We start from the raw sequence: 16,102 nt of genomic DNA, 5'->3' as shown, positions 1-16,102 counted from the left end.
GGGCCGAACAGTTGTCTACCAGAAGGCAAACTCGGCGGCCCGACTTGCCCAACTCAGCGTCCCAAGCCTGCTGCCATTCAACAAAAAGTTGACGTGTCATCCAGGCCTTCCTATTACAGCCGTAGTGGACGGGAAGCTGTTTACAGTTCTTGAAGCAGCGCGGCGACTTGCTCTTCCCGATCACGAATGGCCGTAGCTTGCACGAGCCGTCCATGTTGGCTGTAAGCAGCACCGACACACGCACTTTGCTCATTTTACCGCCGTGGCATGAGGTTCCACGAAGAGCGAGTGTCTTATTCGGCAACATTTGCCAAAAGAGACCAGTTTCATCTGCATTGAAGATTTCTGCAGGCGAAAACTTCTCAGTGATCTTCGGCCACTCCTCAGAAAGCCACTGCTGCATCTCCTGGCTGCTGACGGCCCCACTTTCGCCTGAAATGGCCTTTCCTACAATGCCGTGGCGGTTTTTAAACCGTTGCAGCCATCCAGTGCCACCGCAAAAGTTCTCTTCGCCAAGAGCCGTAGCAAACCATTTGGCCTTTTTGATTAACATCGGGCCATCCACGAGAATATTTTTCGCTCGGATTTCAAGAAACCACGTATAGAGTGCCTTCTCCACTTTGTCAAAAGCAGCAAGGCGCACACGACACGCTCCCGAGCGACTTTCCTCACCTGCTTTAAGCTTGATGTCCTGCTTGTTTTTTAACAACGTACTTAAAGTACTCCGCGGAATGCCGAATGCGTCTGCCACGGAGGACTTCCTTTCTCCATTCTCGACACGCCGGATTACTTCAAGCTTTCTTGCAAAGTCCAGATTCTTCCTCTTTTTTATTTCCGCGGATGCCATAGCTCACCAGATGACCGCAATCACACACGCTACACACGGCATGTTGAAACAGAGGTACGCACAACAAAACGTGCGATGCGCAGATGGAGCAGTCCGAGTGAAGCCTGTTCGAGCGGCAGTCAACGGGGCTGCGAAGGAACAACAAAGGGAAAAGAAAGAAGAGAGCGGGGAAAAATATCGGCGGAATATGCCGTCGAAGGCGCTGTGTTCGTTTTTTGAGCCCTCTCTGGCTCTCTTGTCTCCCCTGGCCCACGAGCGACCGTGCCGACCCCTCACTCTCTCTCTTTCCCTTTTCCCAGGAAGCGTAGCTTGGAAACGTCGCCGCGTCTCCATGCTGCACACTCTCTTCGCTGAGCTCCAATGCCCTTGCCCAATGCACATGCCGGCGGTAGAGGAGGAGCGAGAGAGCTCGCGCCGGTGGGGCGCAAGAACGGGTGAAAGGCTCTGCGTCTCCGTCGCTAGGCGACGGCCGCGCATGCGCAGAGGAGCCTGCTGACTGACTCTGCGGAAATGGTTTCCCCTGAGGACCGGACACGAATGTCTTTGAGAAAAGCGCACCTTTCAGGGGCGCAGCGCGGCGCTGCGTTCGATATATCAAATGTCCGACGAAAATGGAATCTGATATACTACGCAATTGTCCTATACTTTTACATAGTATTTTCAAGGGGGTAATCTGTGTGTTCGATATAGCCAATAATTCAAAATATGCAGGTTCGATATATCCAGGTTCAACTGTATTTCCATATGAGTTTCTAAGCTTTTTTCTCCCAACATCAAGGCAGCTTAGTTGGCACAAAAATGAATGTAATTTTGCGCTTGGTATGGGTAGTGACACAGAGTTTGTCAATTTTCATCTCACCAGATTTCAGAAAATGTACAGTGCACAGCTGCAGTGAATAAAAATCTTCAGTACGAAAGTGTCCTCATCACATGTGATTCCTGTTGCTGGGAAACAATTACAAGTGTAGATACTGTAATGACTCCAATCAAATTGGGGCGTTCTGTTTGAAAGCATTTGCAGTAAATTATCTTTTAAAAACCCTGATGAACTGAATTATCTGATAGCTGAACAGTTCAAGAGTTTCTTTGTTTTGTCTCAAACAGATTCAGTGTATAGACCGTTCAAAGAAGCCTTTGAGTGATGCTCCTTATTCTTATGTATCGGAAACACTGGAGCGCTCTCAATATGTTACTATCCACCAAGATGAATGAAATTTGTTGCATTTTTAAAGAAAAAAGGTAATTAGGATGACCTTTGGAAAGGGAATTTTTTCGTTCAAATGCTTGGAATTTCTTTAAGAAGACAAAAATGGCAGAATTTCAGGAAAATCAAAGCATCACTTTTAAGTTCTATTGCTATGCAACAAAAATACGTAATATCACAGCTGTGTAAACTGCACCTTATAAAAAATTTAAAGGCCAACTGTAACAAAATTTCAATTTGGCTAAATTTATTATTTATTCTTATTATTATTCAAAAATACCTCCAAAGGCCCTCATTACGAGGGTATTACATGGGGGGGGGGGGGCGATCATGGGCATTGGTCATAGTTTGTACATTATACTAAAAAACAAGAGAATGTAATGAAAGTAATAATACAGTGAAGCATAGGTAATATATAAGATGATTAAGTCACAATTATTACAGAGAAAACATTAGTACATAATAGGAGAACATAAGAACATTGATTATAAATGATACTATTGAAGCAATCTTGACAGAGCTACAGGGCTGGTAATTGTCTAATTTTCTGATTAACATCCTCTAAATACACCTAAGCAGATGACACAGCCGTCTGGTGAAAAGCGGATATGACTCAAATCACCGACCAGGACCTCCGAGTTTTTCAGCATGCCACATCTACTGCCTGATCGCAGTGGTTGTAGGGTTTGGATGCCATGGTCTTGGAGTTGAGCATCACACAGAGGGTCATGCTCTTGCCTTTGCCGCCGGTGCGTCTTGAAACGGGTAGCTGGCCTACGCTACCAGGGCCTCATACAGAGGCTAAGCTTGCACATGCCGTCGTGCAATCTTTCTTGACAAGAATTGCTAACTTGTTGATGAGTATGAAATCGAGAGGTTATAGGAACGAACAGGGGTTTTATTTATGCAGGTACAGAAAGCGAAACACATTTACAAAGAAAGTCATTCTCATACCGACCGAAGCACAGATCGCAGTACATATCAAAACCTTAGCCCGCACCTACATTGTTTTGGCTGAGCACATTAAATCATTCTGAAGGAGCACAACTGCTAGCACGAAAGATGGCTCCTTAAATCCCATCCATCTTCCCAAGGTCGCTTGTTAGGGAAACAGATGACCTTGTTTTGGCCAGTCAGAATGGCTGAACTGTTGCAGCATCCCTCCCATGATATCATGCCATGCTGCCACACTCAACCTGTGATGTTGCGCCTTTGCTTTTGCATATGGCGCAGTGACGAGGTAATCGAGAAGCAGCAGTTGACACTGTTCTCATGGTTGGACGTTGGCTGCTTGCAGCAACTAGCTGAGCCAGGTCCTGATGGTTGTTATCCATTTCACAGAATAGGGAAGTTGCAGAAACCTCGAACGGACGTTAACCTCCTATGTTGACCTGCTGTTGTCTAGGTGTAACAGCTGAAATGCTGGTCTTTCAGCAGTCCCATGCTGCAAACCATCTGACACTCTCTCTCTCCATATATATATATATATATATATATATATATATATATATATATATATATATATATATATATATATATATATATATATATATATTGCGAATTACTATTACAATGTGAAAGAGGCTGGAAATTCCTCTTTTAGTTATTTTTATGCTTAACCGACAGACTTATTTATCACACATAGTGAACCATGGGGGCCCGAAATATTATTTTAATTTGCATTTATTTCCTAAATGATATAAAATTTCAAAATGATGTAGGGACAAAGCCAATGAGTACCTAATAAAAGTCCCTGATCCTGCCCATTAGCAGCAGTACAGCGTACATAAAGAAAACACATTTCCTAAAAAAAATTGTATAATTAAATGAAGAATTGTACTTGGTGTTTAAGTCTACAGCACGACTGTATCGCTAGTTAGCGTAATAGTATTGTTGAGGTTATACACAACAAAGTACAGTCAACATAAATGACTTGCAATATTCACAAGAAAAAAGGACAGCAGATGCATGCGATCTTGGAGAACTACAACCAAATTTCCAGTGAAGCTGTTTCTTTCGAGCATTGCAATAGATGTTTCAGTTCCCTGTAAGTGTATTGCATACTTTAAAAAGTTACCCGTATATGACTGTTCCGTTTGAAACCTTGCCCGTATATAATGTTTTGGAGCGCTTGTTGGAATCTTTAAAAAGCTAGTAATTCATAAACACCCATGTTACTTCGCCAGAACATTTACAATGGTGTCCTCCCTCCATCCACCCAATTTTCACTAGATTTGATATCAGTTGAGTTCACACTTCCCAGGGCAACGAAAGAAATTCCGCTTTGTTCGTTAAACACATTCTTAGAGCTCTGGATTGCTTGAATGCATAATTTACTGCAAATGTCATAATTAGTCGCCTGACATTGAAGCTTGCCTACATATTGCGCATAATGCACCCTTTATTTTCACCAAATATAAGTAAAGTATCTTGTTTAGTTCACCAGAGGCATCAGGAACGTCTTATACACATAAAAATAGGAAGAAAGAACAATGGCTAAGTAACTATTTGCAACGCTTCTAACTGGACCAGCAATGTAAAATTTTTTTACACATTGCACTTGAAAGCGTGCAGCCTAAAGCACCCGCTTTCAAGCCCCCCCACCCCCCCCTTGTAAGTACGCCTATGGTTTGAAGCCAGTCACCCACATTGTTTTTGAATTTGTATTAATATATGTTCTCAGCCACTTTTGCGATTAATATTGAGTCGGAGATGACTATGTACACAGAGGAATGGAACAATGCAAACATCTAAAGTTTTGTATTTTTCTTTTGTCAGTACTGCTTTAGGTTAAAGTTCCAAAAAGACAAACAGATTTATTAAGTTCATTCTAGTTTTTTTTTTAAAGATACTTCTTAATCAATCGCCGACAGTATGTTTCTGTCAGGAGTCACCATTCACCCTTAACGTAGCATCAGGAGTTCCGCAGGGCTCTGTTTTAGGGCCATTACTTTTTCTAATATACATTAACGACTTGCCCAACTGTGTGTCATCTTCAGTTCACCTATACGCCAATGATTGTGTACTCTATCGTGAGATTTGTGATGATAAGGACCAGGATATTCTACAGACTGATCTAAATAACATCGCCGCTTGGTGTAAAAACTGGCTCATGGAACTAAACACCAAGAAATGCAAGCTGATGACTGTTATAAGACGCGATGTGTGTGTGCCTGCTTATATGCTTAACCGCGTCCAGCTAGAAAAAGTTTCATCCTACCGTTATTTAGGTGTAACTATATAATCTGACTTATCCTGGAAATGTCACATCAATTCCATAATTAATAACGCAAATCGTATGTTAGGCTACTTGTGGCAAAACTTTAGCAAATCCGCTTCCTCAATGAAACTACTATTGTATAAAACACTAATTCGATCTAAGTTCGAATACGCTGCTGCTATTTGGGACCCATACATTGCTACTCTTGTTAATTCACTTGAAATGGTTCGGAATAATTCCATTTGTTTCATTCACTCAAACTACGATCATACTTCTAGCATAACTTTTATGCAAAGCAACTTGTGTCTACCATCTTTATCACTGCGCAGAAAGGCTTTTCACTTATGCCTATTTCATAAAGTATTTCATCATCATATCCTTAGCAGTGAGTTCATTCTAGCACCTACTTATCTGTCATCTCGAGTTGATCACCGTCATAAAGTAAGAGGCACTTTTTGTCACATAAACAGGTTTTTATATTTCACTTATTCCACATACAACGAGTGACTGGAACCATCTTCCTGATGATATCGTGTCAATTGAAGACAGCGCACTTTTCTGCTGAACCTTGTTTGCTTTTTTTCAACTGTGATCATGCTCGTGGCCACATGCGCTGTGTTTGTGCAAATACTATCGCGCCATATTTTCCTTATGCCCAGTTCAGATGTCGCTAGGTTGATATAATTTGAATGTCATAGTATTCTTGTTATTTGATTTCTTAATGATTACGTCCACTCCACATGTCGCTTGCATTATATAAACTCGTAGTAATCGTTATTGTTTTTCACATGTACCCCACTCCCCTCTATAATGCCTTGGCACTTGAGGGTATATGAAATAAATAAAAGGGTGCATGCAACGTTAGGAAATGTACGGGACTGCCACTATCTTGTGTTGTGCTTGTGTATCTTTTCCCCTCATTGAAGTGTAATATCTGCAGCTAATGCTTGAACTTGTTTTTACTGTTCCAGTACTGTTACTGCAATGTCCTAACGAAATTTGTACTACTGTGACTGGTTATTTTCTCTTTTTACTCTATTCTTAATGTGTTTTTAGGTTGAAAGCTTGGCACACTCTCGCAGCACGGCAGTTGGTGGCAATGAGCCATCAGATGCTATTCGTGTTGTCAATGCCCTGCTAACGCAAATTGACAGCATGAAAAGGTATGTGGATGAAGCAGCTGCTTTTTTATTTTTTGCACACTGTGTGAGGGAATAAAGCTTTGTTACTGATATGTCTGGAAGATACCATTAAGGACGGCTTAATGCATACAAGGGATTGTTGTACATGCTGCCATCTAGTGGAAGTGGGGAGACATAGTTCCCCATGACTGCGCGTGGTTGGTGATCTGGCAGCGCGTGCTCTTTTTCTTCTTGAGATAGAACACGTCTGAGAGACCATTAAACGTGTGCGTATGTGACTCCTTGTCAGGCCGTCTCGCTCTTCCTTCCTGGCTACAACATGGTGTCAGACGAACAGGTTCTACCAGCAGTCATTGGCTCCTAGTCCTCCTCCGTGCGAAGGACGATGCCAGCAACGAAATGCCGGTGAGCTGCTCCCTATAAGCACATCTCGGTACTCGAGCAATGCGACCCCTTAACGTTCAAGGCCATGGCGTCATTCGTAATTCAACCGCCGGACGCCTTCAACTTTTCGTCGCCGAACGAGTGGCCGAAGTGGAAACAAAAATTTGAATGCTTCCGAACCTCTTCAGGGTTGTGCGTTAAGCCCGAGAAGCATTAAGTAGATGCGCTACTTTACATCATGGGTGAGCAAGCCAAGGAAATCTACGCCACTTTTGCTCTTTCTGAAGAGATATCCAAGAAATTTGATGCAGTTGTGGAGCAGTTCGACAAATGCTTTATCCCGCAACGCAACGTAATCTTTGAATGAGCCAGATTCAACACCAGTGTGCAACAAGATGGTGAGTTGGCCGAAGATTTCATTGCTGCGCTTCACACACTTTCGAAAGACTGCAAGCTCAGCGCTCTTCGAGAAGAATTCGTGCGTGACCGCCTCATAGTTAGGATAAAAGATAAGCAGCTATCCGCCAGGCTACAGCTCGACGCAGACTTCGCTCTTCAGAAGGCTCTTGAGTCCGTCCTCCAGATCAAGAACGTCCGTCAGTAACAAGTCGAGCTCTGCCAGGAAGTGCTATGTGTGAACAAAGTTGCGTCCGCTCCCCAATCCACTTGGGGTACTTCGAAACAGGACAAAAGTGGCAGCTATTCACGTGGGGCAAACAAGCCATCTTCATCTTCCGGTAAAAACAGCATGCAGAAACCATGCCGTTGGTGCAGTCAAGAGCGTCACCCTCATACTCTGGGCTCAGCACGCTCGGAAGTCTGCAGGAATTGCCGGAAAAAGGGTCATTACGCCTCCGTATGCATGTCGCGGCACCTCGATTGTGTCGAATCGCAACAAGTCAATTTAGAAACACGATTCCTCGGAGTAATCAAGACATTGGATGCTAGAACGTGGGAGGCAACAGTCTCGGTTCAAGGTCAGCCAGTAGATTTCAAAACACACTGGCGCTTACGAAACAGTCCTCCCGAAGCAAGTATTCCAGACGCTCGAGGAGAGACCTTTTCAGTCAGCTCCTCCTTGCCAGCTACATGGTCCAGACGGAAAGCTTCTTCCAGCTGCAGGAGTGACACAACTCGAGCTCATCTACCGTGACTGTACGACTACTCAGGATGTCTACGTCTTAGATGAGGCCCGCACTCCATTGCTAGGCAAGCCAGTGATCAAAGATCTCCGGATGTTGACATTTGTAAACGCCATTGCTGAGAAAGTGAATCCGAAAGAATTTCCAGCGTTGTTCCAGGGACTCGGCAAACTGCACAAGGAACACCGAATTCAGCTGCAAGCAGGAGCGAAACCTTTCGCGCTCAGCTGTCCGAGGCACATCCCAATTGCTTTATACGAAAGGACAAAGTTAGAACTACAAAGAATGCAGAAACTCGGCGTCATATCACCTGTTCAAGAGCCTACTGAGGGGTGTGCACCAATGGTAGTCATCCCAAAGCCCTCCGGAGACTTGAGAATCTGCGTGGACATCACAGAACTGAACCGCCACATTCTGAGAGAATGGCATCCTATCCCTTACATGCGGCACACTCTTGGACTTCTTCATGGAGCTAACTTGCTCTCCAAACTGGACGCTAACTGTGGATTTTGGCAAATTTCACTTTGTGAAGGTTCTAAAAAGCTCACCACGTTCATCTCACCTTTTGGATACTTCTATTTCAACCGGTTACCGTTTGGAATTGCATCTGCTCCTGAACACTTCCAGAAACAGATGTCGTGCATTTTACAAGGTGTCAGTAGGGTTGTCTGTCACATAGAGGACATCCTTATCTGGAATTCGAATGAGCATGAGCACAATGAGACACTCAGAAATGTGCTGCAGCTACTCGTCAAGGCTGGAGTGACATTGAATAAAACCAAATGGTTGTTTAATGTCCAGTGCCTCATGGTCCTTGGACACTGGCTAGACCAAGACGGAATACGTCTCGACGAAAATAAAGTTGAAGCCATTATGAAATGGAGAGCCCAAGAAACAGGACCGAGCTGCAGAGAATTCTCAGAATGGCAACATACCTTGCCAGATTCGTTCCCAATCTCTGAAGTCCTGCAACCACTTAATATTTTGCTGTCAATGAAGCAAGAGTTTACTTGGGATGCTCCACAACAGCAAGAGTTCAACAGATGGAAGTCGGTGCTCTCATCTCACCCTGTTCTTGGAGTTTACGTTCCATCGAGAGAAACGATCGTCCCTGCAAATGCATCATCCTTTGGACTTGGTGCATTAATCCGGCAGAAGAAAACGAATCGCAAGTTTTCTGTCATCACTTATGCTTCACGATTACTCTCAGAGACCGAGAAGTGTTACGCTCAAATCGAGAAAGAGGCTCTTGCTTTAGTCTAGGCATGTGACAAGTTCGGCGATTATCTTGTTGGCAAGCTGTTCAAGCTGACGGACCATAAGCCGGACCATAAGCCGTTGGTTCCCATCTTCACTTCGAAGAGCCTTGACGACCTGACACCCAGATAACAGAGGCTAAAGATGAGAATGATCCGATACCAGTACGAGATTGCATACGTTCCAGGCAAAGACCTTCTAGCCGCAGACACTCTTTCCAGAGCACCTCTCCAAAAAATAGAAGACACAAAGTTCGAAGAAAACGTGGAAGCTTTCGTATGCTCTTTGAAAACCTCTTTTCCTATAAAGGAGCACTGCCTTCAGGCATCCCAACAAACAGACCCTGTTTGTGCACAACTTCGCCAGTGGAGCAAGAAAAAAGAGTGGCCCTCCAGGCAAGATTTACCAGTGGCCCTAAAACTCTTCTACGAGCATCGACACCAGCTCACTCTGGAGAATGATTTACTCCTCTACGCTGCTTGAGTTTTCGTCCCTACCTCTTGCAAAAACGAAGTCCTACGGCTGTTGCATGAAGGACACTTTGGCATAACAAAGACTCCTGCTCGAGCCAGAGATTGTGTCTTGTGGCCCACTATAGGAGCTGATGTCACGTCCCTGGTGAAGCAATGTCAGGAATGCGTCGAAACAACAAGTAACAGGAAAATGCCACTAAAAAGTTCTGAATTTTCAGAAAGACCCTGGCAATGCATTGCAATGGACTTGTTTCACTATGAGAGCCAGTGTTGGTTGATAGCAACAGATTGTTATTCAAGATACCCTGAACTGGTTCGGCTCGAGAAGCTTACGTCCGTAGCTGTAGTCAACCACTGCAAGTCATTTTTTGCACGCCACGGGATTCCTGAGGAAGTGGTTTCTGACAATGGCCCGCAGTTTTCGTCAACTGAGTTTTCACTCTTCGCCCAGAACTATGCCTTCAAGCACATTACCTCTAGCCCTCACTATCCTCAGAGCAATGGATTTGCTCAGGCTGTGGTAAAAATCATCAAGACTTCCATGACAAAGATGAAAGACCCTTTGTTGACGCTTCTTGCTTACAGGTCGACTCCTTTGAAGACTGGGTATAGCCCTGCGGAACTACTGATGGCTCGTCGGCTAAGAACCAAGCTTCCTCTTAGTTCCAGCAAGCTGACACCCCAACTGCCGGATCAAGAGAGCCTTCGGAAGTTCGAGGAACAGTACCGGAAACGTCAAAGGAAAGACTTTGACAGATGTCATGGAGTCCGCGACATGCCGGAGCTATTCTACGGAGACGACGTCTGGTTGACAGACCTCAAGTGCAAAGTGACAGTACAAGCCCCAGCCGATGAGCCTCGGTCCTACTGGGTTAACACTGACACTGGTGCTTTACACACAAACAGGACCCAGCTAGTTCACTATTCCCCTGCTAAAACCAACACAGAAAGTGTTTGTATCAGTGACGGTGTGACAAATGCCCGTTCGTGTTGCCAAGACACTTCCCACATGCATACTAGAAGTGTGAGCTGTGTGAAGCTGCCTGCTTTAGCGAACTTCGCTTGCTCTGTTGGGGAGATGTTGTACATGCTGCCATCTAGTGAAAGCGGGGAGACATAGTTCCCCGGGACTGCGCGTGGTCGGTGATCTGGCAGTGCGTGCTCTTCTTCTTGAGATAGAACATGTCACATACTTACATGTCACATACATGTGCGTATGTGACTCCTCGTCTGGCCGTCTCGCTTTTCCTTCCTGGCTACAACAAGGATGACCTTTGTCCATTAAAGTGAGGCAATGGATGCCAAGGTAAGGGAAATGTAGTTGAGGGTGGCAAGGATTAGATGGAGTAATGAGGTTAGGGAGTTTGTAGGGGTTGGGTGATGACAGGACAAGAGTAACTATAGATTATAGGGAGAGAACTCTGTCCTGCACTGAACTTGATTAGGTTGGTAAATTGATTGTTATGATAATGACTCCACTTTGTTCATTTGTAAAATTGTTTTTTTAATAGCCACATTTTTGGGGATTTCATAAAAGGCAGTCTAGCATGAGCTCCTACTATGTCTCAGCCTTGTAGATAATGAAATGCTAAAGTACTTTAGTTCTCAGAGAGATTATGACACCCCTTTAATGAGAGCTAGGAAGATATTAAAGACTTCCTTTGACCTGTTTACATATTAACTTTAATATGTTACTAGTTAATGCTGTAAAGCCAACTTAAGCTTTTTATTGGACATTATGTTGGTTGCGGATACTGTTGTCATTACACAATGTATTGATCAAATGCAATTATTTCTAAATAAATGCTGATGATGTGTGATTCATGTATGTTGTACAAGCTTTTCTTTCTCTTTTTCTTGTTTTTCTTTCTTTTTGTTTTAGTGCTGAGGCTTGTGCCCTGTGTGAGCAGATTATTTGGAGACTGGATCCTCATGTTTTTCCATCTGATAACTTTGTAATTGATGTCAGATTTTTTTCGTAAATGCTATTTAGCTGACGTTGCATGTTTTTGCATTCAAATACATGGAACCTCGTTCTAACGAAGTCACATTCGACGCTTAAACGTTTTCATTATATCCAATATTCATTAAACTTATAAGCATATATTTGTTACAGGCTGATAACAGCAAGAAACATCATTAATTTACCTCATTGTATCTGATAACTTTTTATATCCATGTTCACTGTGTCAGGATTTTATTTTATCTTTGAAAATTGTTGTACCGAGATTTTGTTTTACTTTGAGAAATTGAGTAGAACATTTCTGTCTTGCTGGTCATATTTCATCGTGTTTTAAATGTTTTTATTTCTCCAGATACCCGAATGTTTTCATTCTTACAACCTCTAATATCAGTGGTATCATAGACCTGGCCTTTGTAGATAGAGCTGACTTCAAATATCACCTTGGTTATCCCAGCCAGAAATGCATTTCGAAGATCATCATGTCCTGCATGAAAGAGCTTTACAGGGTAGGTTATGTTTTCGTGTATATTTCAAGCTGTTTTTTCATTAATGGTAACTTTAGTATTTAGAAAGCACAATACTGTGAATGGTCAGCTCAAAGCTATTTGACACGAAATATGCACGCACAAGAGTGCCACACAGCGTTTCGAGGTGGCAGTGCAAAATGCATTATGCACTTTTGACATTTGGTATAAGCATTCCTGTCATGCCTTGACATGTTACATGAGTCCTCGCATCACATGCTTGCTATTGTTGACATGCTTATTGAGCTGTTCAAAAACTATATCGAAATACAATTAAAAACTGCACTTTTTCATTGATAGCCTGTGCTTAATGCAATTAATAGTTCATATACATTGCAATCGATTGTTCTTTAATGGGGCTTTCTATTTGCCACACTTGATGTTTCATTGCTTGAAGCTCATGTCTTAAATGTGTATTCATGGGACTTGTGAATATGTGTGCAGTTTTATGCTGTTGACTGGATGTCACAAACAAGTATTTATTTATTTATTGTTCATTACCAGAAGCTCTGGCTCTTTTGGATTTGGATTTCATGTATGCGGCATCTTTTATGATCACTACACATTTCCACATTCAAACTTGAATAAAACAATGTTTTATTGTGGATATTAAACTCGGCAAATTGCAGCAGTAAGTCATTTCATTTAACAATGACAGCTTGAATATGACTTCTTCATGTGCATGCTAAATTGAAGGTAGTGCACATGCTTTTTTGCCACATGTTTTGTGGCATGCACACTATTGAGTTTGCTTACTAAGAATGTAAGTTGCACATAAGGGATGGCTAATCTGTCCTGGACAAAAAATAAAAATAAAGGCTACAGTAACTTTGAGTGAAAGGGAAAAATTGTCATCCACCTGAACGTAGCACGAAGCTACAAAGGAAACCCATGCAGGTTTCCTAGAAAGCTTTGCAGTTGAAGAAAAATTTGACTTCCACCTTGGAGGATTCTGCAGAACTGATTTGCCATATTCTGTGTCCCTGTGCTTCGAGTTGTCGATTAATTCGCCCTCGCACTGCAATCTGCTAGCCTCCTGGTTAGCTCTGGTGGTAGAGCGGCCGCCCTGTAAAGGCGTTGGTCCTGGGTTCGTATCCCGGACCAGGACAAATTTTTTTTCAACTGCAAAGTTTCATTTCTGAGAAACCCGTATGTGTTTTTCTTGTAGCTTCATGCTACATTTGGGTGGATGGCAATTTTTCTCTTTCATGATACTTCCTCCACTTTGCAGGATTCCGCAGAACTGATTTACTGTAACTTAGAGTATATCATTATTCTCCCTTTGCACATCCATACATGTGCTGTAGTGTGCTTTTAATGCAACAGCATTAAATGCCCCATTATGCGAAAATCCGTTTTTTGTCTCTCTCTCTCTCTTTTTTTTTTTTGCAGGTATCTGTCATAAGTGAAAGTGTAAGTTTTCTTGAAAGCAGTGCTGGTGAGATGGGTGATGAACTGAGGTCTCTGTACAGCTCCTTGTGCCACAGAGCTGTCGGCCTGAGTGGGAGGCGGTTACGAAAACTGCCTTTCATTGCACATTCCATCTGCGCTGTGGTGAGAGCTGCTCTCCTTTCTAACTAGAGACCATTGACAGTATATGCAGGCACTCTTTAGACTGTGGCAACCATGTGCCCTAGGCACCTGATTTCTTCAGCTTACTTCAGTTCTGCTAGCAGGTGTGGACCACGACCATGCACACACCTGTCGATGGTCCACACCTGCTAGCAGGTGTGGACCACTTATGGACCATGAAATGATTAATTAAAAGATCATGCTAATGATGGCAGCTGCTGCAAATGCTGGTAGCTTCTTAAGATAGCTGGTGACAATGTACAGTTGGTTTTACTTGCATAGAAAGCCTCTTCTGTTTCTTTTTTCTTTTTATTTTGTTTCTTGGTGAAAGTAGGTCGGCACTCCCTGTATTTAAATTAATAAAGAACTAGAATTGTATACTTAATAAAATGCTTGATAGGGTCTAAGACAACTGACAGTATGTAGTGCATATCATTTGTAGTGTATAAATACTGGCAAGTGGCACGACGTAATTGTTCCTAATTACATTTTTTTTTGTTACCTCATCAGTTATGTCTTCTGATATGGGTCAGAAAGGCTATCACTGTGAACAGTGAACTTTTTGTAGCACAAGACACATACTCTCACGTTGGCAAGAAGCATGCAATCTGTTTAAAGGGAGTGATGATTAATTGGAACCTAGTGTGAGAATATGGTGCAGATGAAAAGATCATATTTTATGTAGATTGAAACAAGCATGATATTATCTGGTCAGCAGTCAGTTATAAATATAAATTGGCATGAACATGAAGAGTTGCTTAGAAGGACATGAAGTGACCATTGGTAAACAATCTTCTTTAGTACTTATTGTGTGTCAGCTCTCCACACCAAAATGCACTATAGTCATTGTCAAGTTCACTCTTCATTAAAAATGATTTCTTTGATGTCGTTAAGGTCCCTGCAACTATTTTTCCTGTAAATTGTGAATACAGTCGACTTCCGTTAATCCTACCTTGATGGTACCGATGGAATTGATCGAATTATTCGGCAGGTCGAATTAAACAAGATGCAGAAATAAAATACCAAAACAGACCGCTGACTTATTTGGCAGTATTTACCCTATTCTAACATGCCCCTGAATCAAACGCTTGCCCACTTTCTATGTGTCCAAAGTAGAAAAGTAACATAGGAATGGCATTAAAGCACCTAAACGAAGTAGAAATCCAACGTGCACCAGATTATTTAGCAAGAAAAATTGTTGCACGATGGCGGCCGGTTTTCTAATGTCAGCATCGCCGCATGGTTTTTGTGTAAAGTCAGCTCCGCCGCAATACATTTGTGTGATGCGGTAAAGCATACAATTGTAAGGGCGGTTGTGGTCTCGTGTCCGATTGCATCACACAGACAATTTTCGGCCCAATTTTCTTTAAACAAAAAAAAAGGTGCATGTTAGAATCGGGTAAATACCACAATCAGATATTGTGAGCTATGGTTATTGCTTAAAAAATTTCCTGGGGTGGACCGAAAATAGGCGTTTTTGATGAGAGATTATGTGTGTTCAACGTATTCACTATCCCCTAGGCTCCGCCATCACAGATGCTGCCACTAAAGGGTCACTATCGGGGTTCCCATAGGGGTCAACTGCATGTGTGCTCACTGGTCAAGTTAGAATTATTCAGTGAAGGGCAACTTAAGGAACTAAATAATGAAAGTTTGGGCCTATAGAAATGCATGGGCACCAGCGGGCACCTTCGGTTGGGATCAGATTAATCGGAGTCAAATTAACGAAAGTCTACCGTAGTTAATTTTCATTGGAAAGTGGTGCTATCTTTGTTTCATGTATTGTCTAAGTTTCAAATATTTGCACAACTATTGGGCATGGACGCACTCAAATATCTTAATGCTCATTCATGCTCTTGCATTGAAGCACTGCTACTGTCCAGACACGGCTGGGTGCAGCAAGTACATGTGGGTAAACAAGGAAATTAATGGCTCTTGTCATTGAGGATGTTGCCCAAGTTTGGTTGGGACCCAAGAGGCTTGTGTCAGGAGCTCTTGTAGCACTCTCTGTAACACCTGCTGTTCTCTGTAAAATCATTCTCTGTACCCACATGTTCTCTATACCGCCTGGCCAGTGATAGTTTCCTGTAGTGCCCATAATTGTAAATATGTTCTTTTGCTTTTTAAATAATGAAAAATAACTACCTTGTGCTGATTTTATTAATTTTGCAGGACAGGACATTGACACTAAAAGCATTCCTGCTTGCCATGTCCGAGGCTGTTAACCGCCAGTTGCAAGAAAATGAGGAGATCACCAATAACAAGGAAGCACGATCACGCCTCTTCTGAATATGCAGAACATCCTTGTTTTATTTTACAACAAGTGCTTTCTGATTACGATTAAAAGCATGACTTTGTTTGTTGTATACCTAAC

General features: G+C 42.6%; 1 protein-coding gene across 1 annotated transcript in view; it reads left to right on the top strand.

Annotated features, from left to right (window-relative positions):
* The window catches only part of pch2 (pachytene checkpoint 2 protein), a 33,944-nt gene extending 17,843 nt beyond the window's left edge, over positions 1-16,101 (top strand). The window contains exons 7-10 of the mRNA XM_075700517.1: positions 6,328-6,434; positions 11,985-12,138; positions 13,549-13,710; positions 15,901-16,101. Of these exons, the coding sequence (XP_075556632.1) occupies positions 6,328-6,434; positions 11,985-12,138; positions 13,549-13,710; positions 15,901-16,017 (540 nt within the window). The 3' untranslated portion in view covers positions 16,018-16,101. The remainder of the gene's footprint in view (positions 1-6,327; positions 6,435-11,984; positions 12,139-13,548; positions 13,711-15,900) is intronic.
* The last annotated feature ends 1 nt before the right edge of the window (position 16,102 follows it).

This window comes from Dermacentor variabilis, chromosome 1, assembly GCF_050947875.1.
Source record: "Dermacentor variabilis isolate Ectoservices chromosome 1, ASM5094787v1, whole genome shotgun sequence".
Taxonomy (NCBI): Eukaryota; Metazoa; Arthropoda; class Arachnida; order Ixodida; family Ixodidae; genus Dermacentor; species Dermacentor variabilis.
The sequence above is the reverse complement of the archived record's forward strand: the minus strand, read 5'-3'. Positions and strand labels throughout refer to the sequence as shown.